General features: G+C 39.9%; 1 protein-coding gene and 1 long non-coding RNA gene across 6 annotated transcripts in view; one reads left to right on the top strand and one right to left on the bottom strand.

Moving 5' to 3' along the window:
• The window catches only part of LOC311047414 (cerebellin-1-like), an 878,463-nt gene that overhangs the window by 235,837 nt on the left and 617,879 nt on the right, over positions 1-24,747 (top strand). For 4 of the 5 annotated variants that reach the window (XM_084060120.1, XM_084060119.1, XM_084060118.1 and 1 more), the window contains exons 1-2: positions 18,441-18,642; positions 24,463-24,567. The exons of the other annotated variant lie outside the window; for it this stretch is intronic. In XM_084060120.1, the coding sequence (XP_083916246.1) occupies positions 18,525-18,642; positions 24,463-24,567 (223 nt within the window). In that variant the 5' untranslated portion in view covers positions 18,441-18,524. Of the gene's footprint in view, positions 1-18,440; positions 18,643-24,462; positions 24,568-24,747 lie in introns of those variants that run through there. 5 annotated transcript variants of the gene reach the window in all.
• Positions 1-24,747, bottom strand: part of LOC311047422 — a 203,998-nt gene that overhangs the window by 169,474 nt on the left and 9,777 nt on the right. The window lies entirely within an intron of this gene.

Raw genomic sequence — 24,747 nt, 5'->3', positions numbered from 1 at the left:
AACTTGGGGCAACGGAAAAATTGACTGATATCCTTAGTGATGCTTCCCTTTGCAGACTAACTTCTAGAAAAACAAGTTAAAACCACCAGAAAACCTGTAACTCTCAGCCAACAGCTTAGCTCAACTGGTAGAGCGTCTGTCCAATAACATGACTTGACTTGACTTGACTTGAGTGGGTTCGATTCCCACTCGAGTCAAGTGTCCCCGGTAACTTGGGGCAACGGATAAATTGACTGATATCCTTAGTGATGCTTCCCTTTGCAGACTAACTTCTAGAAAAACAAGTTAAAACCACCAGGAAACCTGTAACTCTCAGCCAACAGCATAGCTCAACTGGTAGAGCGTCTGTCCAATAACTTGACTTGACTGGGTTCGATTCCCACTCGAGTCAAGTGTCCCCGGTAACTTGGTGCAACGGATAAATTGACTGATATCCTTAGTGATGCTTCCCCCAATTTACCGGGGACTTGACGTTAGTGGGAATCGAACCCACTCAAGTCAAGTCATGTTATTGGACAGACGCTCTACCAGTTGAGCTATGCTGTTGGCTGAGAGTTACAGGTTTTCTGGTGGTTTTAACTTGTTTTTCTAGAAGTTATTCTGTAAAGGGAAGCATCACGAAGGATATCAGTCAATTTATCCGTTGCCCCAAGTTACCTGGGACACTTGACTCGAGTGGGAATCGAACCCACTCAAGTCAAGTCAAGTCATGTTATTGGACAGACGCTCTACCAGTCGAGCTATGCTGTTGGCTGAGAGTTACAGGTTTCCTGGTGGTTGTAACTTGTTTTTCTAGAAGTTAGTCTGCAAAGGGAAGCATCACTAAGGATATCAGTCAATTTATCCGTTGCCCCAAGTTACCGGGGACACATGACTCGAGTGGGAATCGAACCCACTCAAGTCAAGTCAAGTTATTGGACAGACGCTCTACCAGTCGAGCTATGCTGTTGGCTGAGAGTTACAGGTTTCCTGGTGGTTTTAACTTGTTTTTCTAGAAGTTAGTCTGCAAAGGGAAGCATCACTAAGGATATCAGTCAATTTATCCGTTGCCCCAAGTTACCGGGGACACATGACTCGGAGTGGGAATCGAACCCACTCAAGTCAAGTCAAGTCATGTTATTGGACAGACGGTCGACCAGTTGAGCTAAGCTGTTGGCTGAGAGTCACAGGTTTGCTGGTGGTTTTAACTTGTTTTTCTAGAAGTTAGTCTGCAAAGGAAAGCATCACAGTAAAGACAGCAGTGGGATTTGAACTCATGGCCTCTGAATCATGTATACTGCGTCTCAACCCATTGAGCTAACAGATGGCTGAGAGTCACAGGTTTGCTGGTGGTTTTAACTTGTTTTTCTAGAAGTTAGTCTGCAAAGGAAAGCATCACAGTAAAGACACCAGTGGGATTTGAACTCATGGCCTCTGGATCATGAATACTGCATCTCAACCCATTGAGCTAACAGATGGCTGACAAGTACAGCCTTCCTGGTAGTTTTCAGTTGATCTTCTGGAAGCCAGTCTGCAAAGGAAAGAATCATAGGAAAGACATCAACGGGATTTGAACTCATGGCCTCTGGATCATGTATACTGCGTCTCAACCCATTGAGCTAACAGTTGGATGAAAAATATAGCCTTCCTGTTAGTTTTCAGTTGATCTTCTGGAAGCCAGTCTGCAAAGGAAAGAATCATAGGAGAGACCTCAATGGGATTTGAACTCATGGCCTCTGGATCATGAATACTGCGTCTCAACCCATTGAGCTAACAGATGGCTGACAAGTACAGCCTTCCTGGTAGTTTTCAGTTGATCTTCTGGAAGCCAGTCTGCAAAGGAAAGAATCATAGGAAGGACATCAATGGGATTTGAACTCATGGCCTCTGGATCATGTATACTGCGTCTCAACCCATTGAGCTAACAGTTGGATGACAAATATAGCCTTCCTGGTAGTTTTAACTTGATCTTCTGGAAGCCAGTCTGCAAAGGAAAGAATCATAGGAAAGACATCAACAGGATTTGAACTCATGGCCTCTGGATCATGTATACTGCGTCTCAACCCATTGAGCTAACAGTTGGATGACAAATACAGCCTTCCTGGTACTTTTCATTTGATCTTCTGGAAGCCAGTCTGCAAAGGAAAGAATCATAGGAAAGACATCAATGGGATTTGAACTCATGGCCTCTGGATCATGAATACTGCGTCTCAACCCATTGAGCTAACAGATGGCTGACAAGTTACAGCCTTCCTGGTGCTTTGACTTGAACAACTAACAAGACAAATAACTTTAAAAAAATGTGTAACAGCATAAATATAAATCTTTTTCATGGGGGGCCCTGACACTACATCTTTTCACATTGGGGTCCACTGCCCAAATACATGTCAATTTGGGGGGTTGACAACAAAACGTTTCAGAACCACAGATTCCAAGGAAACAGCTGTACCTCTTCTGTAAAGGAAAGGTTCAGGGCAAAGAGTGAGTGGGGCTTGAACCCACGGCCTCTGGATATGTAGGCAGTGTGTCTACACACTGAGCCATCAGCTGCCTTGCTATGAATGGTCTTCATTCCTTTTTGGGGAACAACACACAACAGTACTTTAAAAAAAGAAAAGAAAAAAGAACTTCACAGCATATTACTTTGTCTATGGTTTGCTGTGCTGTTACTTGTCTAGATGTTTCAATGTTAATGAACACCAATGGAAACAAGCTTTTCTGTCATTGCCTATTTGGCCTTCAAATCTTGGCATGGCACAGTGGCCCACTGGATAAAGAGCCTACCTGAGAAACAAAAGGTTATGAGTTTGATTCTTAACCATGACATCGTGTGAAAATATCAACACATTAAATAGATATATTATTTTTAAGTTTTAAATATAAATCTTTTTCATGGGGGGCCCTGATACTACATCTTTTCACATTGGGGTCCACTGCCAAATAAAAGTCAATTTGGGGGGTCCTTGAAAACTAAATGTTTTAGAACCACAGATTCAAAGACAGCAGTAGGCAAAGTACTACCAATCAACTCTAAATTGCCTGAAACGTACTCCTAACAGGTTTTTGGGGGGACGATTTTGGCCTCCACACTTAGTGATTTTTTCGGATTTAACTTTCGTTTCGGTAAAATAAATTTTACCGAAACGAAAATTACCAATCAACTCTAAATTGCCTGAAACGTACTCCTAACAGGTTTTTGGGGGGACGATTTTGGCCTCTACACTTTGTGTTTTTTTCTGATTTAACTTTCGTTTCGGTAAAATAAATTTTACCGAAACGAAAATTACCAATCAACTCTAAATTGCCTGAAACGTACTCCTAACAGGTTTTTGGGGGGACGATTTTGGCCTCCACACTTAGTGATTTTTTCGGATTTAACTTTCGTTTCGGTAAAATAAATTTTACCGAAACGAATCATTTTCCTGATTTTTTTGGGTAGGCTAGAAAATTGGAAAAATGGCAAAGACATTCTTTGATTTTTATTCTGGGATAACTATTTTGAGCTTTTCTCAGTGTCAGTCCCAAATCAAAAGAAGCCAAAATACTAAGCAGAATATCAGAAAAATTGAGCATTTTCCTGATTTTTTGGTGGGATAGAAAATTGAAAAAATGAAGCAATACGATACGATACGATACAACTTTATTGTCAGCTTTCACCGAAATTAGCTTTGTGTCCATGACGTCACCGTTCAAGATACAGGCAGGACATACACAATACATTACACAAAGTACATTACAGGACATACATCACAGAAGCAGACAGAAACAAGCAATGTTTTATTTAGGTTCTGAAACGAAAATCAGTAAGATAGACTTGAGAAGTGAATTCGAATTGAATCTCAGATTATACTAAGATACCTTCACAGGGCCCGGGGGATCTAAGTATAATCTGAGCTTCAAATTGGAAGTGAATATTTGAAAAATTGAGCAATATCTAATTTGGGGTCTGAAAGGAAAATCAGTAAAATAATTGTTTAAAAAGTGAATTGGACTGAAATGTGAGATTATACTAAGATCCCCTGACCCTATTGGTTGGGAGGTGTACTGCACTCTGATACATTATAACTCTATGGCACAATGGCCACCGATCAGATTAAAATGCTTTTTATTGAACCATCCGGAATAATACGGGTACTTACACCCACCCGAAGTGAATTGTAACATCCGTGGCCAGGAGTTAAGCACTATATATTTGAAATCAGAACGTATATGTAGATGTAGGGCCGTAAATGGATAAAGTGCAAACACCAGGTTGAAGTTTCGTCATGACTGTCATGATACAGTGATTCGCTCTGGTTAAGCTTAAATTATGTTTTGTCGTAAGACTGTGTTGCACTCCCAAAAATCACTGATCTACAGATGTGCCATTTCAAAACTTCAAATGTCCTGCCATCGCCAAGACAGTAAATTTTCAGGGGATTCCCAGGGCAATAAGAGGGACAAAGAAGGGCATTTAAAATGCTGAATTATTTTGATGATCACTGCTTTTATGATGCTAATTAGTTTGAGCAACTGGTCAAGGACCTCTTCAAATCACCTTTCGCCTCATAATGAGTCTGACACCTTCTTCAACACACATTCTTTTGTTCTCATGTATATGGATGTCTGTTGAAGGGAAAAACGGGGGTGTGTAGTGACAACTTCTTTTCAGGGGCAAAACAGTGCCTTTTTAAGGGCAGAACAGGGAGGAAAAAATGCATTTTCAGGCCACTTTCAGGGAAAGAACAGTAACGTGTGAAGTTTTGAAGTGGCACATCTGTACAAGCTCACAGCGACGCATTGTGAGCTTGAGATAAGGTTTTTGGGGTGTGTAACACAGTCTTAGACATGGCATTAGCATATTCATTTCCATGTGGTGCATGAGTGTTTATTTCAGGTATAAATCAGTCCACCTCAGTGAGAGCTAATGTTGGTGTTTGTTTTGACTGTAATTCATTATTATTATTATTATTATTATTATTATTATTATTATTATTATTATTATTATTGTTATTATTATATCTGTGAATTTTGAACCTACAGTACAAAGCAAAATCATTTAATTAAGAGAGAGTACAAATAGTACCAATGGATCCTTAAGTACAGTTCAATTTACACTGAGAATTTTAATGTGCAGACAGCTTTGGTAATCTGTTTCTTTTAACTTAGTTTGTTTTACAGACAGTAGCTAACAAAAGCAGGTAATGGTTCTCAAAGTGAGCACCAGGGGTCACTGGGGGGTTTCTAGGTGGTCCCCTGGTAAATGAGGTTATATAGCATCAAAATCAGTTTAACCACTTAAACCCTATATAAAGTGCCTATTTGAAAATAGCAGATCTACCAGCTATTAAAAAACTAAAGAACACTGTAAACAATATGTGTGGAATATTTTTGAAACACTTTTGTAACTCAAATCTTGAGTCTTCATAGCCAAGTACATACTAATTAGGGGGTCCTTGACATGAACATGTTTGAGAACCACTGATTTGTATAACATGAGTTCATTAATCAGTTCTGCATTGTGAAACACTTTGCCAAGTTCATCAGAAGAACTGAATGAATTATGAGAAGGGGGCACAGTGGCGCGAATTATGAGCAATCTGATGAGTTAACATTACTTTTTAAATTACTAACACACAAATAATGTTTTAAAATATTTCTACTATCACAGTTGCTGAAAGAAACACCTGGCTGGCAGTGAGCACCAGTGCAAAGACTGGACACGACAAGAAGAAGTGCGAAGACGATTTTCAGGTGAAAAGAATATCTGCTGCTACATGATGTCTTTACTTGCATTAGTCTGATGATGTCTTTATTTGTTTTTTAATTTTGGGATACTGTGTACTTTCGTTTGATACTTTTTTTGTTGTTGTTTGACATTCTTCTCCTCTAAAATAATAATCATGAAATATTTCTTAAGGTGGCAAGCCAAAGCGAGGTGAAGGGGATCAGCTGGAAGCCCTGGACGCTGAGAAAAAGACAGCCATAATTGGTGAGTAAAAACAAAAGAATTGAGAAAGGAAAATGGGTAATAGTAATAGCTGATGCCTTAAGTTGGCTACTTTAACATCCCTGTTTCACTATTTATTAGCTATCAGTGGAGACGGCATCAGGTAAGCATCGACACCATTGGTATCTTGCACGGCTTGGCACCTACTGTAGGGTGATCATACACTAACTTTCCAATTGCTCACTTCCTGATCACAGGATTCTAATAGATCTGGCCTAGTCTGCTTCCACTGTGGTGGTCCTCTGTGTTAGAACACTGTTAGAACACCGGGATCTTCATCCCTCCTTCACCCATACTCATGCAATGACCAGACCATGCCTTTAATTCATTTTCATTCATGCCTTTAATTTATTTGCTTGATTGCGAAGCATATCTTATTGCTCTTACTGGTAAACAACCTGTGCTGATAATCTGTTGTTCGTACAAGTGAAGTTCATGTGATGTCAAACATACCATGAGATCATTTGACAAGTTGTCACTAATAATTGTAAACTTGGACAGACTCAATAAATGCACTGATTTTTCAGAAAGTTCTATATAATTCTAATATTAAGAAAAGATCATGACTAAAAATCACTAATCAAATTGTTCCTCTTGCCATGGAGTGGAATGCTTGGAGTCTATATATTAGACTGAGCATTTGGTCCTGTCTTCTAGCTCATTATCTCCCTTTCTCTTCTCTGTAGAGGCAACACAGAAGAAGTGGCCACATGCAACCAAAGGCCAGCTGGGTACACCCATCAATTCCAAGCTGACAGAGCTCCGTTATCGCCAAAGGCAGACTAAGTGAAGAAAGCTGTGCTCCAATGTTTTGTGAGCTTGTAGATTAGCTATTTTGTTTGTTTTATATTGAAACTCAAATATTGAAAACATGCCCATGATGGGAAAGAAAGCTATGCGCCAATGTTTTGTGAGCTTGTAGATCAGCTATTTTGTTTGTTTTATATTGGAACAAAAATATTGAAAACATGCCCATGATGGGAAAGAAAGCTGTGCTCCAATGTTCATTGTGAGGTTGTTGATCAGCTATTTTGTTTGTTTTATACTGAAACAAATATTAAAAACATGCCTATGATAGGAAGGATGTGGTAGAGGCGTGAACAATATATATATATATAATTTGTTTTGTTTTTCTGAATAAATGAATGTTAATGACTTTTAGATTTGTTTTTTATTTATTTATGTAGGTAGGTATATACATGTATTCCTGAACATATATGTGTAAATAAACATATATGACATATATTTAACATATATATTAAATACATATATGTGCATATTTAACATATATATTGAATACATATATGTGACATATTCGAAATTGGCCGCCTACATATATGTTCTAAACATATATAGACATATATGTGCATATATATACATATATGTAATATACATATATATGTATATGTAATATACATATATGTAGGCGGCCAATTTCGAATATGTCACATATATGTGACATATATTTAAAAAATGTATGTTCATATATTTCCTTTCCGTGTGGGGTGTGAATGCTTTCAGTACAGTATATGACTACTGCTTTTTCAAAACCCACAGAAAATAGTGTAAAAGTTTAAAAACCATTAGAGCAGGGGTCTTCAACGTTTTCAGGCCAAGGACCCCCTAACTGAGTGAAAGATGAAGCAGGGACCCCCATTATATATTACATAAAATTGTGTTGCAGATTAAAGCTTTTCATAGATGTTGGATTCATGTTAATGTGTATTTTCAGACATTTAACGACTTAAACCGTCAATACTTAGTAAACTTTCACTCTATACTTGGTCTGCTATTTTTTCCCCTGTTTGCCAAAAATAGCCGATCTACAAGCTCACAACGCCTCGCGCTGCGAGGCGTTGTGAGCTTGTAGATCGGCTATTTTCGGCTAAAGTTGTCCTTAGAATAGGGATGCGAGGGTTCAAGTGGTTCATGTAAAAAACAATGATCATATCACAGAGAGATTTGGCAGACACCCTGTAGCAACTCTGAGGACCCCCTAGGGGTCCCGGACCCCCTGTTGAAGACCCCTGCATTAGAGGTATGTGAATGGTATCAGTACAGTATATGACTACTGCTTTTGCAAAACCGACAGAAAATTGTGTAAAAGTTTAAAACTCCCTATGGGGGTCCTCATGGGAGTCACTGCAGGCAGTGGAGGAAAAAGTACTCAAATGCTTTACTTAAGTAAAAGTATCAATACTGCTATATGTAGAAATACTATGTTAAAAGTAAAAGTCCGGAATTCCAAATTTACTTGAGTAAAAGTACAAAAGTAATGGTATCAAAATGTGCTTAAAGTAGCAGAAGTAAGAGTACTCATTATGCAGAAAGTCCCATTTCACAAGTTTTCAAGTGTATAAATGTAGGGGCGGCAGTGGCAGTGCCTGGGAAGCGCAAGGTTCCCAGTTCGATCCCGGGCTGAGGCAGACTCCCTCAGAGTTAGTGTAGAAGTGTCCTTGAGCAAGACACTGAACCCCTAATTGCTCCCGATGAGCAGGTTGGTGCCTTGTTGTTGCATGGTTTCCTCCTCCATGTGTGTGTGAATGGGTGAATGTAATGCACAATCTATGTAAAGTGCTTTGGATAAAAGCGCTATATAAATGCATAATTTACCATTGTTTTACCATTTATAACAATGTTTTGAAAATAGCAGATCTACAAGCTCACAACGCGGCGTATCGCGACGCGTTATGAGCTTGTAGATCTGCTATTTTCAAATGGCCGAAATGTATATAGGGCTGAAGTGGTTAATGTATGTTTTGTAATAATAATCAAAATCTACAAAGTAACTAGTAACTACATTTTTCAAATAACTGCAGTGGAGTAAAAGTACAATATTTGGATCCGAGATGTAGTGGAGTAGAAGTAAAAGTACTGGAAATTGGAAATACTCAAGTAAAGTACAAATACCTAAAAATTGTACATAAGTAGAGTACTTGAATAAATGTACTTAGTTACTTTATATTTCTTTACACCAATGACTGCAGGGGTACTGGACCACCAAATGTTTTTTTTACATCTGATATTTTCCCATGTGAAAATGCACATGATAATGAATCCAACATATTAGCAAAGTAAATAGGATTTAACCAATATAGACCCAGTTACAGCAAAAGTGCTACGTATTTTAGCAGTTAAAAATTATGACTAATAGATGAGCCAGTATAATTGGTAAAAAGCCTGTCAGCAGAACCCACTGTAGCAAACTCACACTTTGAAGAGGAACTTGCATGATGGCCTGTATTATAAACCACACTTCACACCCATATAACTGTGTCTATTTACTTCTGTGTAAGTTGTTCTGCTGACAACTTACTTTGTTTCTTTAGGGGTTTTTGGGCTTTTGAGTTGAGCGAGGCAGTTTTGTTGTTTCTGGTTAAAACCACACTTATCAGGAAGAGAAAACTAAATTACCTTTAGTTACTAGTTACATTGCAGATATAACTGATTACATTATAAAACATGCATTAACCACTTTAGCCCTATTTTATACATAGGCTATTTGAAAATAGCCGATCTAAAAGCTCACAACGCGTCGCATCGCGACGCGTTGGGAGCTTGTAGATCTGCTATTTTCAAACATTTTAGTACTTTTACTTTTGGTGCTTTAAGTACATTTTAATACCAATACATTTGTACTTTTACTCAAGTAGATTGTACATTTTGATACCAATACATTTGTACTTTTACTCAAGTACCTTTTTAATTCCAGACTTTTACTTGTAACAGAGTTCTTCTATATTGCAGTATATTGATACTTTTACTTAAGTAAAACATTTGAGTACTTTTTCCATCACCGCTCGTTGGCAAATAAATGAGTGCTGACTCGTCAGATGTTTTGCACTCTGTCATGAAAGCTGTGGAGAAGCTGTGAAGAACGCCCTGCTCTACTTCACCATTCCACCGACTCGATCCATCGACCATTTCTGCAGTCCTCTGGCGTCACTGTTCATAAAACCCCTATATCTATCAAACCATCCATCCATCCATCCATCTATCTCAGAGTTAATTTAGGAATTAAATGATTATATTATTATCTATAATATTATTATAATTATTAATCAGTAGTGATAAATGTGCCACATTTCTCTGAACCAACTAAGATCTAAACATCAATCTAGCAGCTAGGGGATACATTAATTCACGTTAATTTAGTCATCCCAAATTGCTCTCTCTCTCTGTACAAACACATGCTCACTCTACCCAAGTGAGTTCTCTCTCTCTCTCTCTGTACAAACACATACTCACTCTACCCAAGTGAGCTCTCTCTCTCTCTGTACAAACACATACTCACTCTGCCCAAGTGTGCTCTCTCCCTGAGAGACAGCGTGATCCCAAACCGCCGTGATCCTAATCCGCCACGGCTTAGACCATTTCCGCCGCGGCACAGACCGACTCCGCCTCGGCGCAGGCCGACTCCGCCGTGGAGGAGGCCGACTCGTCGGTTGCCGCCGTGGCGGAGATCGGCGGAGACCGACTCGTCGGTTTCCGCTGTGGCACCTGGAGCTATTGATCTCAAATTGCACACAGCCATTGACCATTACCATGTGCATGGAACTGCGAACCCTGTTTTTCGATATCACTAAATATCAGCTGTTTATTAGCGTTTTTGTGTTCGCTGGCTCCCGTGTTGCCAGATCATGTGCGCATATCCCCCCACGGGTATGGTCTAGTCCTCCTATAATTCCACAAACCTCTGAGACCAAACGTCTCAGCCCAAAAATTGTTCTGCCCGGTTCTCCTCAGTGGCTGGAGCTATTGATCTCAAATTGCACACAGCCATTGACCATTACCATGTGCATGGAACTGCGAAACCCGTTTTTCCAATATCACTAAATCTCAACTGTTTGTTAGCCTTTTTTGTGCTCGACGGCTCACGGGTTGCCAGATCATGTGCGCATATCCCCCCACGGGTATGGTCTAGTTATATTATAATTAAAGTAAGCGCATCGGTTAGTTTGAGTGAGTGCGCTCCCACGGCCTGGGTCTGTCTGTCTGTCTGTCTGTCTGTCTGTCTGTCTGTCTGTCTGTCTGTCTGTCTGTCTGTCTGTCTGTCAAGTGCTCTCTCTCTCTCTGAGAGACAGCGTGATCCCAAACCGCCGTGGCGGTCGCAGTGGCAGAGTCGTTCTCTGCCACGGCGAAGTCGGAGACCAACTCAGCCGCGGCACAGACCGACTCTGCCGACTACTCGGTTTCCGCCGTGGCGGAGATCGGCGGAGACCGACTCGTCGGTTTCCGCTGTGGCACCGACATATGTTGGTGCCACAGAGAGAGAGCGCACTTGGGTAGAGTGAGCATGTGTTTGTACAGAGAGAGAGAGAGCGCACTTGGGTAGAGTGAGCATGTGTTTGTACAAAGAGAGAGAGTGCACTTGGGTAGAGTGAGCATGTGTTTGTACACAGAGAGAGAGAGAGAGCGCACCTGGGTAGAGTGAGCATGTGTTTGTACAAAGAGAGAGAGCGCACTTGGGTAGAGTGAGCATGTGTTTGTACAGAGAGAGAGAGAGCGCACTTGGGTAGAGTGAGCATGTGTTTGTACAGAGAGAGAGCGCACTTGGGTAGAGTGAGCATGCGTTTGTACAGAGAGAGAGAGCGCACTTGGGTAGAGTGAGCATGTGTTTGTACAGAGAGAGAGAGCTCACTTGGGTAAAGTGAGCATGTGTTTGTACAGAGAGAGAGAGAGCAATTTGGGATGACTAAATTAACGTGAATTAATGTATCCCCTAGCTGCTTGATTGATGTTTAGATCTTAGTTGGTTCAGAGAAATGTGGCACATTTATCAGTACTGATTAATAATTATAATAATATTATTATAGATAATAATATAATCATTTAATTCCGACATGAACTCTGAGATAGATAGATGGATAGATGGATGGATGGATGGATGGATGGATATAGGGGTTTTAATATAATTTCCATGGGCAAAAGTGACGGTTTTAATGTAATTTATTATTTCTTAAATTATTTATTTACCTTGGCGGGGGACGCGCGGCAATAACGTCAGGGTTAACTGTGTGTGTTTGTGTGTGTATTACGGCCACGGACTTTTGAGACAGACAGACAGACAGACAGACAGAACGACCCAGGCCGTGGGAGCGCACTCACTCACACTAGCAGATGCGCTTACTTTAATTATAATATAATAATAATAATTATAATAATAATCCTACACTTTGCAGATATAAATTATTATATAATGAACCATACACTAACCACTTCAGACATATTTTATACATAAGCTATTTGAAAATAGCAGATCTACAAGCTCACAACAACGCAGGCACGCCGATTTATGTGCGCGGCCGTGGGGGCTCAACTCGACCCCCATTCACTTTCGGGTGGGGGCTTAAGCCCCGACGCCACCACGGTATCGGCGTGTATGCAACAACGTGTTGCTGATCACCGCATCACTGCAGTGTGTATATTTATGTAGTAACGGTAACAGCCAGGATGGGTCGGCACCAAAACATTCTGGGCACCTTGGACGAGTGGGCATTAGGGACATGTGGGCACTTGGAAGAGTGGGCACTTAGAGTTGGATAAGAGTGGGCGCTAGGGAAATCTGGGCAACAGGAAGACTGGGCACCGGGAAAACTGGTGTTCATTGTTAATAAAGAATACAATCTCACAGGCAGTGCACATTGTGCCCACTCCTCCTGGTGCCCAGATGTCCCTATAGTGCCCACCTATGCTGTATCCAATTAAAACATCAGCAGAGATGAGAATTACGTATCTGCCCGTCCGTCCGTCCGTCCGTCCGTCCGTCCGACCAACCCACCTTTTTTTCTGTTTACTTTTTTTTGTTTTTCTTTTCTGAAACCGCTCCATAGGCGGCGCTATAAGGAGGAGCTTGGGGGTCTCTAAGAAGACCCCCAAGAATGTTAGCCTACAGTGGGCTATATATATGTACAGTAGACGGTGTGTATTATTATGTTATGTGCGTAATTACGCACATGGAAAACTCCGGCTTGATATCGTTTGATAGAGAGAAAATAAATTGTAATAAATTATAATAAATTCATGACTGAGTTTGGGATTTTGCCCTCCTGGAGCTCTGTGTGCTTTTGGAGAAGTTAAACCTCCTGCTAGACATGCTAAACGCCAAATGCGTGAGAACACAGCTGTGTGTGAAGCCTCTGAACCACAGAATGGTGAAGTAGAGCAGGCCGTTCTTCACAGCTTCTCCACAGCTTTCATGACAGAGTCCAAAACATCTGACGAGTCAGCACTCATTTATTTGCCAACGAGCGGTGATGGGAAAAAAAAGTACTCAAATGTTTTACTTAAGTAAAAGTATCAATATACTGCAATGTAGAAGAACTCTGTTACAAGTAAAAGTCTGGGATTAAAAAGGTACTTGAGTAAAAGTACAAATGTATTGGTATCAAAATGTACAATCTACTTGAGTAAAAGTACAAATGTATTGGTATCAAAATGTACAATCTACTTGAGTAAAAGTACAAATGTATTGGTATCAAAATGTACTTAAAGTACCAAAGGTAAAAGTACTAAAATGTTTGAAAATAGCTGATCTACAAGCTCACAAGGCGTCACGATGAGACGCGTTGTGAGCTTCTAGATCGGCTATTTTCAAATAGCCTATGTATAAAATAGGGCTAAAGTGGGTTAATGTATGTTTTATAATGTAATCAGTTATATCTGCAATGTAACTAGTAACTAAAGGTCATTTAGTTGTCTCTTCCTGATAAGTGTGGTTTTAACCAGAAACAACAAAACTGCCTCGCTCAACTCAAAAGTCCAAAAACCCCTAAAGAAACAAAGTAAGTTGTCAGCAGAAGTAAATAGACACAGTTATATGGGTGTGAAGTGTGGTTTATAATACAGGCCATCATGCAAGTTCCTCTTCAAAGTGGCAGTTTGCTACAGTGGGTTCTGCTGACAGGCTTTTTACCGGTTATACTGGCTCATCTATTAATCCAGGGGTCTTCAACAGGAGGTCCGGGACCCGTAGGGGGTCCTCAGAGCTACTATAGGGGGTCTGCCAAATCTTTGTGTGATAGGATTTCGTTTTTTTATATTAACCACTTGAACCGTAGAATTCATTTTCTGAGGGGAACATTCTCAACGCCTTGTAGATATGCTATTTTCGGCAAAGAGGCTATAGGTGTAGAGGGAAAAAAGAGCAGACTAAGTAAAAAAGAAACACAATTTTATACAATATAGAGTAGGGGGCCATGTTGTGTCCTTGCAGAGAACTCTGAAATCCGTTGACTTTTTTCTAGGAATATATTCACGAGCGTAAATCATCAGGGGCAAACATTGTACTTTTACTCCACTAAAATTATTTGAAAACTTTACTAGTTACTTTGTAGATAAAGATTATTATTACAAAACATACAGTAACCACTTCAGCCCTAAATCGGCAATTTGAATCTACAAGCTCACAAATGACATTTGAGGCATTGTGAGTTGTAGATCTGCCATTTTCAAAAGATTTGTATACATTTGAAAACTTGAAATGGGACACTTTGTATAGTGAGTACTTTTACTTTTGGTACTCTAAGTACATTTTGATGCAAATTTTATACTTTTACTCAAGTACATTTTGAATTACGGACTTTTAACATTGCAGTATTGATACTTTTACTTAAGTAAAACATTTGAGTACTTTTTCCACCACTGAAGGATGAGTAGAGTGTTGTTAATGTTGTTTTATGGTCATTTCATTAATGAATTAAGTTTTAAAAATAGCGGAGGTCAAGTTCAGCCCCCATGGCCACACACAAAAACCGGCGCCCCCCGTTGCCAGACGTCATATATACACATACCGTATACTACGGTATGTGTATATACAGTATGACGTCTGGCACCAGGGGCGCCAGATCTGAGTACAACTTCATCCTCGAGGACCCCAGTACTACACGGCGTATAGTCCTGGATGATGAAGCTGTTCTCAGATCTGAAGGTGCGGGTGGAGGTTTGTGGATTAGGCTTCACAGTTCTTGTATTGTGTACACATTGAACATCAGTGAGTTGTAGGGTCAGATCCTCACTCCTCACGGAGCCAGCCAGCAGACAAGGCCGACAGGAGAGAGAAACACAGTCTGTCTGTAAAACATACATACATTTTAGGGCAGGTAGGGGTTCTTTATTACAGGAGCCCATTCTAAGGGGATGACCCCACAATTTTAATGTATAGTGCAATGCGATGGGAATGGGAACACAGTCCCATGACTCTACTTGGGGTACCGGCACATAGTTTCAGAACATCTGTTTTAGGGGATAAATAAAGTCAATGGCCCTCATTTATCAACGCGGTGCAGCCCAAATAATGGGCGTACGGCGAGATCACCGCACCTTTCGGCATTTATCAATATATCCTGACGTGGGCTTCATCCTACGGTACGCTGAGATCTCACGTCTGGTCGGGACCAGTTGACGTTGGCTGCGCCCGTTTATTCCATTCTAGACCTGCAGAGCAGCATTGTTTGACTGTCTGACAGGCATCTAGACACATAATCCACTCATAAATGTATATCTACACTAATAAATAATCCCTGTGAAAATATAGCATTTTATAAAGTAATTTAAACAAACTGCTTTTGCTTTAACAGTCATTCAGATAAGATTGTCAGACATTTAACCCATGGTCCAACACACACCAGCCTTCATTCATTAATGTTATCTCCAGGCTATCTCTCATTAATGCGGAGCGGGACGGGAATTTATTTTAGTGTAACTCTTTTAGTGTAACTCGAACGCGCACTGCTCGGTATGGGTTAAATACATTAATATACAAAAGTATTCCATTCATGCCGATGTGATTGGTATCATAATATGTCATTCATGTAGGCTACAAGCCTACGTGACAATACGCTACGGGCGTGTGTGTGTGTGTGTGTGTGTGTGTGTGTGTGTGTGTGTGTGTGTGTGTGTGTGTGTGTGTGTGTGTGTGTGCGTGTGTGCGTGTGTGCGTGTGTGCGTGTGTGTGTGTGTGAGAGAGAGAGAGAGAGAGAGAGAGAGAGAGAGGGGCGTGTGTGTGTGTGGCGAGCGAGGGAAACTCTTTCTTATTGGCTTTTCATGATGTCTTCTTTGGTCGTATTCTGGTTCTTCAATCTTCATGTCGTGAAATCGGGGCGTTTTGAGAATATTTAAGGGCGTGTTATTTAAATGACGCTCGGTTTCAGCCATGACATTTATCAACGCTGAGACCAAGTGTACGCTCGGATCAGCTGTGTAGGATGCGTTGATAAATGTGACTTCGACGTTGGTGTACGGCCGAATATATGGAAAAATATACGCCGGTTTATACGCTGCGTTGATAAATGAGGGCCACTGTCTTGATTAATTGCTACACTTACTAAACTTTGTTTTCAGCATTCAATATGATCCATTGTTACATTGAAGTCTATTTCAGTCGATTCCACGACTTTCTTTTTGTCTCTTTTTCAGCTGAAAAAGCTGTGTTTCCTTTATATTAGTGTGAACATACCTTTATACAGTAAAAGGTAGTGGCCCTCATTTATCAACGCAGCGTATAAACCGGCGTATATTTTTCCATATATTCGGCCGTACACCAACGTCGAAGTCACATTTATCAACGAATCCTACACAGCCAATCCGAGCATACATTTGGTCCCAGCCTTGATAAATCTCACGTCTGAAAACGAGCGTCATTTAAATAACACTCCCTTAAATATTCTAGAAACACCCCGATTTTACGACATGAGGGACCAGAATACGACCAAAGAAAGAGTTTAGCCGGCTCGCCTCGCCGCCTGTCAAGTCACACACACAAACACACAGGCACGCACGCACACATGCACACGCCTCTCTCTTGCTCGTGCGCGCGCCCAACTGTGTCTTTCATAATCCGTTACGGTATCATTTTTGTCAGTCACGTAGGCTTGTAGCCTACATGAATGACATTATGATACAAATTACATCGCCATGAATGTAATACGTTTGCATATTTATTTACCCCATACCGAGCGTTCAAGTTACACTAAAGCAGTCATGTTGGCTATATTCCCCATGAGACACAGGCGGTCTGCAGACTGCAGTGATCCCGTGCCGCAACCCACGTTATATATAAGAGATTGGAGTGTCGGGTTTATATCCTTAAAGGTTGTAGCCTATATAACTCTCTATCTGACATAACTCCATACCATAAGACAAGCTACTGTAAGTTTGTAGACATCACTCCATGAAAAGATGGTTCAGGAGTCCCGACGCAAAAGCACTCGTACATTTTGAAAATAGCAGATCTACAAGCTCACAACGCCTCGCTGGCTTGTGAGCTTGTAGATCTGCTATTTTCAATACTGACATATCTACAATCTTATCTGAATGACTGTTAAAGCAGTTTGTTTAAATTACTTTATAAAATGTTATATTTTCACAGGGATTATTTATTAGTGTAGATATACAGATTTATGAGTGGATTATGTGTCCAGATGCCTCTCAGACAGTCAAACAATGCTGCTCTGCAGGTCTAGAATGGAATAAACGGGTGCAGCCAACGTCAACAACTGGTCCCGACCAGACGTGAGATTTCAGTGTACCGTAGGATGAAGCCCACGTCAGGATATATTGATAAATGCCGAAAGGTGCGGTGATCTCGCCGTACGCCCATTATTTGGGCTGCACCGCGTTCATAAATGAGGGCCAGTGTGAGCATACCTTTATACAGTAAAAGGTAGTGTGAACATACCTTTATACAGTAAAAGGTAGTGTGAACATACCTTTATACAGTAAAAGATAGTGTGAACATACCTTTATAGAGTAAAAGTGAACTTTGAACATATAAATGGTAGCATTAACCCTGAGTTTGTCATTTTCTGTTGCTTTGCTTATGATTCCATGTCCTGTAACCTATGGCTCATTAATATCACGTCTTTCACAGACCCATCCCAAAATATAAATCAAACTATTCCTAACTTCATGTGTAATGTGTTCTGTCCTAACTTATTTTATACGTTTATTTTTTTTAATACCTATTACATCTCGCGGGGGAACTTCAGTTTCCAGCTTCACCCAGCTGAGGGCTGCCCACAAAGATGCGCGGAGCAGTTAGGGGTTAGTGTCTTGCTCAAGGACACTTCAACACATTGCTGAGGGCTGGAATCGTGCCTGGGACCTCCATGACCTCTGAAGTCCTAGGCTAATTTTTTTTGTAGTTTCTTTGTATTCACCTGCACATTTACAGTGCTAATTAACCAACAAAATATTATAATTTACTACATATTTCCTGGATAAATACTAATAATTAAGGGACTCTACGTCCCCGTCGTGAGAGGTGGAAGCAGGTGAATAATAATAATAATTATTATTATTAAAGTTTACATAACTTTACATTAAGGGACTCTCTAAAAACAACAACCAAGCATAAAAAAAGCCTAACGAAGCATTTCTAATCGTGAGGGAGGAACGCAACAGAAAAAGAGGAAGAGAGGCAAAGACATAAAAGAGAGATGATACTTGTCTTTCCTTCAGTGTGTGTAAAGAAGTGGATCGTATCACTTTAGAATGTAAGTCGTAGAGGTAAAGCAGTGGACCGCGTCACTTTAGAATCTAAGTCATAAAGGTAGAAATGGCCGTGGCTTTCCATTCTGAAAACATTGAGATGGAAGAGGAAGGCGATGTGACCTATGATAATGTGGGCAACCCTCCATCTCAGGAGCAACGGCGTCACAAGATACTGCAGTCTGGTAAGATATGTTATTAAAACCATCCATATATACAGTAGCATTAAATGTGACGTTACGTCATCAATGATTGATTGATTGATTGATTGATACAAATGTTATATCGACATGTGAATACAGGTGCATTCAACGGTCAATAGCATAGACACAAAAACGTATTGGTTCGTCAGAAGAAAGAATATCCACCATCTTTATCGTTTATGATGCACCTATGGGCAGGGGTGGAAAGTACATTTACTTAAATACTGTACTCAAGTACATTTTTAGGTATAGTACTTTACTTGAGTATTTCCAATTTCCAATACTTTTACTTCTACTCCACTACATCTCGGATCCAAATATTGTACTTTTAACTCCACTACAATTATTTGAAAATCTTTAGTTAATTGTTACTTTATAGTTTTTTATTATTATTACAAAACCTACATTAACCACTTCAGCTCTGTATACATTTCGGCCATTTGAAAATAGCCGATCTACATGCCAACAATGCATTGCGATGCGACGCATTGTGAGCTTGTAGATCTGCCATTTTCAAAAGATTTGTATACATTTGAAAACTTGAAATGGGACATTCTGCATAATGAGTACTTTTACTTTTTATGATTTAAGTACATTTTGATGCCAATACTTTTATACTTTAAGGGCACCGTCCCACCGCACTTTTATTGTACCTATGGGGCGGAATCTGCCAATGCTTTGTCAATGCAAATATGTGGATTCATGGTCCACATTTCTTCCATGAATCCATGCATTTACATTAACAAAGCATTGGCAGATTCCGGCCCAGAGGTCAAATAAAAGTGCGGTGGGACGGTGCACTTACTCAAGTCAATTTTGAATTCCTTTGAATTTTTACTAGTAACAGAGTATTTCTACATTGCAGAATTGATACTTTTACTTGAGTAAAGCAATTGAGTACTTTTTCCACCACTGCCTATGGGCAGTTTAATATGTGTCTGTGCAACACATAGTCCATGAGCCAGAGGCCCAAAATTGAGCAATAATTAAGAGTGGGCAAAACCATACCTATATTACATTGTTTATAGGGTCAATATAAGTAAATGCATATATGATAACCTTTCCACTGGAGTAGCTTTTTCATATTTATCACACATTTTGTTATTTTCCCCATACGTACATGACAGGTGAAAAACTTACAAGATTTTAAAAATAGTTATCATAATGAAACTTCCCCAGTTGATTACTTACACGAAGACAATGATTTATTGTATCACAAGTTTTCTGAAATTGTATATTTAATTATGCAAATTAGGCATTTAGTCCATGAGCCAGAGCCCCAAAATTGAGCCAGATATTGAATATTCCCTCGTTAAAAACCTTTGACTCTAACATCTTAAACAAATGAAATAAGAATGTTGACTCTGGCTTTGTCCTATGTTCCAATATTGATTCTGGAAAGGTATGCAAATTCGGGCATATTTTCCTAATGCTGATTTGCATATTTAAATATACAATTTCAGAAAACTTGTAATACGATAAATCATTGTCTTCATGTAAGTAATCAACTGGGGAAGTTTCATTATGATAACTATTTTTTAAATGTTGTGATTTTTTTTTCACCTGTCATGTACGTATGGGGAAAATAACAAAATGTGTGATAACTATGAAAAAGCTACTCCTGTGGAAAGGTTATCATATATTTATTTACTTATGTTGACCCTATGAACAATTTAATATAGGTATGGTTTTGCCCACTCATTCGGTAATGAAATCTTGTCTGGCTCATGGACTAACATGTTAGGCTGGTATTCATTTACATGTAGGTATAGAACAGAGCAAGGGACATCAGCGTTTTTGTACGGCCATGTACAGTATGTACGTGTAAACACAGCCACGGGAAGACGTTTTGGGTTACGGGTGCTGTATGTGCACGCATGTTCGCATAGCGTGCGAGCATGTGTTCCCAATTTGCCCAATTTGCGTTTTTTCCCCCGGATTGTTTTTTTTTTATTTTACTTTAGTTCGGTCAATTCGGTTCCAGAACACATATTGCACTAAATCCCCCCAAATAACGACCAACAACAACAGGCACATTATATATTTTCTTTTTAATATTTTTGATTTATTTTAATTTTCATACATTATTTTCAGGGGGTGCTACAGCCCCCCCAGCACCCCTACTTCCCACGGCTATGCGTATACAGGGGGTCCCTGTATTACAGGTTTTATTTTAAGTGACTATGAGTTGCCTCCACATCATGTTGCAGCTTTGATAGCTTCATAGATTCATTTGACAGCATCAGTGTTGTGGAAATTACATGTTTTTGTTTGTTTGTTTGTTTGTTTGTTTGTTTGTTTGTTTGTTCACACAATATTTTTGCTAATATGTCGGATTCATGTTAATGTGTATTTTCAGCAGTGTTGTGCTAGTTACTGAAAACCAGTAACTAGTTACCATTACTAGTTACTTAATTTAAAAGTAACTCAGTTACTTTACTGCGTTACTGTGAAAAGTAACTTTTTAGTTACTTTTTTTTTTTAAAGGGCTCCCATGGCATTAATGCCCTTATAGCCTTCATTTCAGTACTGTTAATGCATTGGAGAATAATACAATCTGTTGATCAACTTGACATGCATTTGCATCACTGAACTCTGCTAAGCAATGTGGTCTATTCAATGCATTGATAGCATTCAAAGCCGGTGTCTATACCAGGGGTCGCGCTATACGATTGTAATCTGCTGGTCCCAATATCCGGAATGATTCATATTTATATATGTGAGAGACATAAGCAACCAGGTCTAGGAAAACAACTATTAGCTATAGGCCACATGAGCACTTATGCCCTATGCATCGGCCATTTGAAAATAGACGATATACAAGCTCACAACACGTCGCGTTGTGAGCGTTTAGATCTGCTATTTTCCAAAACTCTTGCAATAAGATGTGGAATAATTTTTAATATTTTTTAATATTTTTTGTAACTAGAAAATATTGTTCCTATAAAGAAACAATGTGGGCTCGCTTTAAAGCCAAAAAACTGTAGTTATAAAAAGTACAAATTCAGTTTCACCTGGTAGGCCTATCTCTGTCTTTGCGTTGTGTGTGGGTGTAGACTTGCCTATGGTTGATCAGATTGGGAGCACCTGTGTGTGTGTGTGTGTGTGTGTGTGTGTGTGTGTGTGTGTGTGTGTGTGTGTGTGTGTGTGTGTGTGTGTGTGTGTGTGTGTGTGTGTGTGTGTGTGTGTGTGTGTGTGTGTGTGCGTGCGAGCGAGTGAGGTGGGGGTGGGGGGAGTTATTTTGACCAATACACACCATTAGAGTTGAATTGGAGCTTGAGATTTACAAGATTATGCCATCAAAATGTCACCCTTTTACACACACATTCATACACTGATGGTGGAGGAAACCATGCAAGGCACCAACCTGCTCATCAGGAGCAATTAGGGGTTCAGCGTCTTGCTCAATGACACTTCGACACTAACCCACTGGTGTGGGTGGTGTGTGTGTGTGTGTCTGGGGGTGGTAGTTTTGGAGCTTGAAATACACACACGTTTTAGCATCAAAATATACTTTGAGTACCAAAGTAAAAGTACTTAAATTTTCAGAAAATAGCAGATCTACAAGCTCATCACGCATCACATTGTAGATCGCCTTTTCTTTTGTGTAGTTTGTATGACAGAGGGGGGTATGTCATGTGGTGTGGGAGGTGGGGTATATGGGGTGTATGGGGTCTGTGGGGGAGTTTGGAGCTTACAGTGTACAAACGTTTTAGCATCAAAATATACTTTGAGTACCAAAGTGAAAGTACTCAAATTTTCAGAAAGTAGCCGATCTACAAGCTCATAACGCGTCACATTGTAGATCGGCTGTATGTGGTTACTGCAGGTTTTGTATTAATAATAAAATCTGCAAATTAACAAGTAACTAAAGCTGTCAAATGCTGTCATTGTAGTGGAGTAGAAGTAACAAAAATGGAAAGGAAAGTAAAAGGACCTCAAAATTAAACTGTGCATGGTAAGCACTTGCATAGTACTTGAGTAAATATACTTAGTTACTTTGCAGCACCACTGCCTGACAGACAGATTAGGTAGCAGCAGCTCTAGCAATGATTTCTAGAGTGTGTAGGTGCATGGGTTTATATTAATGGTCTTAACTAAAAATGTATACATCACACAGCTTAGATCTTTGGATTAAATTGGAGAGCAGACCCGTACGCACTTGGTGATGTAAAATAAATATCTGTAGTGGCCACAGTGACACAGTGAAAACACGGGGCATTTCTCCTCTGTCCTTCTCTCTCCCCACTAGCAAAACCCATTGGAAATGGATTGGGTGCTTAAAGTTAATTATTTCAAAAACTACAAATTATCTAAAAAAGAAAAGTACAAGCACCCATGTCCACAGTAAGCTGGATTTTGTACAGTTTGAATGGAGTTTCTAAGTCAAAGTATGTAGGAGTAGTTAGGTGCCAAACTTTTGTGGAGAAGATAGAAATAAACAAGGATCGCTTAAATAACAATTATCATTTAAACCAGTGGTTCTCAAATATTTTCAGGAAAATGTTTTGTGCCAGCCAGGGAGCAGTTGTGTTGTTAGAATGTTTAAAAAAATACTCCAAATATTCCACATTTTATTGCAAGAGTTTTGGAAAATCGCAGATCTACAAGCTTGTATGCCGACACATATAGGTTTAAAGTGCTCGTGACCTAAATTCACAACATGAAGATCAGTTATTTTTGTTGCCCGTCGCCCCATCGTGCAACAATGAAACCAGGATCCATGAAACTCAGGAAAAGATACATTTTGGACTTTTACATCAAAGTATGTCATGCAGACATCTTTGTCCAGGGTCTAGAAAAGGAAGGAAGGACCAATGTATTATTATTGATAATACATATAGGTTTAAAGTGCTAATGTGGCCTAGCTACTGGTTGCTTCTTTTGAGCTTGTTTTCCTAGACCTGGTTGCTTATTTCTCTCACAAAACACGGCACGTGTTGCCCCCCCTTTTTTTTTGAAGGGGCAGAACTGTCCCTTTTACCCCCCCCCCCCCGCCCCCCCCGTCGGCTGCCCTGTACACACACACACACACACACACACACACACACACACACACACACACACACACACACACACACACACACACACACACACACACACACACACACACACACACACACACACACACACACACACACACACACACACACACACACACACACACACACACGCACACAGCTATTCAGCACCATTTACAGTAAACCTAGTGTGAGATATGATCTACTGGTTCGCAAATTTCAACATAAAGTTGATGATGAAATTGACCACTTCTGTAACTGCTCACTTCTCTCTTATTTTATCTTTTTGTAATCAGTTTCCACCCATAACGTAAAAGGCAAGTAGTGTCAAAATATGAGATCGTTTCATAAGCCATGTGCAGTACAATACTGGTTCGTAAAAAAGACCGTAGGGGTCTTGCCCTATAGATTAACATGCTGGGGCCCTTTAATTTGTATTTATTTTATTGTATTTATTTGATTGACAGATGAGCTTTCACTACTTATCATTATTATTTCTTTAATTACAAATATGAGGGCCGCTGTAATTAATATTCCCAGGCTGACTTTTGTTTCATCACCGATTGGTGATGAAATTGACCACTTCTGTAACTTAGTCATACTTCATTTTATCTTTTGTCTTCAGTTTTCTCCCATGAAGTGAAAAAAGCTGTTTCATAAGCCTGTGTGGTACCAGACAGACAGACAGACAGACAGACAGACAGACAGACAGACAGACAGACAGACAGACAGACAGACAGACACACACAGCTTACTGCTACTCTGTGCTTGGTGTCCACAGTCACTTCAGCATCTCCAGAGAGGAAGTGCAGCTCCAGGATTCCTGTGGTCGCTGTGGGTCTGCTAGGTCTCCTCCTATTGGCTGGAATCACAGTTGGAGTTCACGGTAAAGTATATTCACCAATCACCATCAATGTCCTCTGTCTCTGTAGAACCTGGCAACATAACATATATATATATGTCATCATTCTCCACTGTCTTTCAAACCTGGCAACATAACATGTCATATTAGTAGGGGGAATTAAGCTCAACAAATGGTCAAATCGTTACACGGTGGATACAAGTA

Source organism: Gymnoscopelus microlampas (genome assembly GCF_963454915.1).
Source record: "Gymnoscopelus microlampas genome assembly, chromosome: 6".
Classification (NCBI taxonomy): Eukaryota; Metazoa; Chordata; class Actinopteri; order Myctophiformes; family Myctophidae; genus Gymnoscopelus; species Gymnoscopelus microlampas.
Note: the sequence above shows the minus strand (reverse complement) of the source record. Positions and strands in the feature narration are given on the sequence as shown.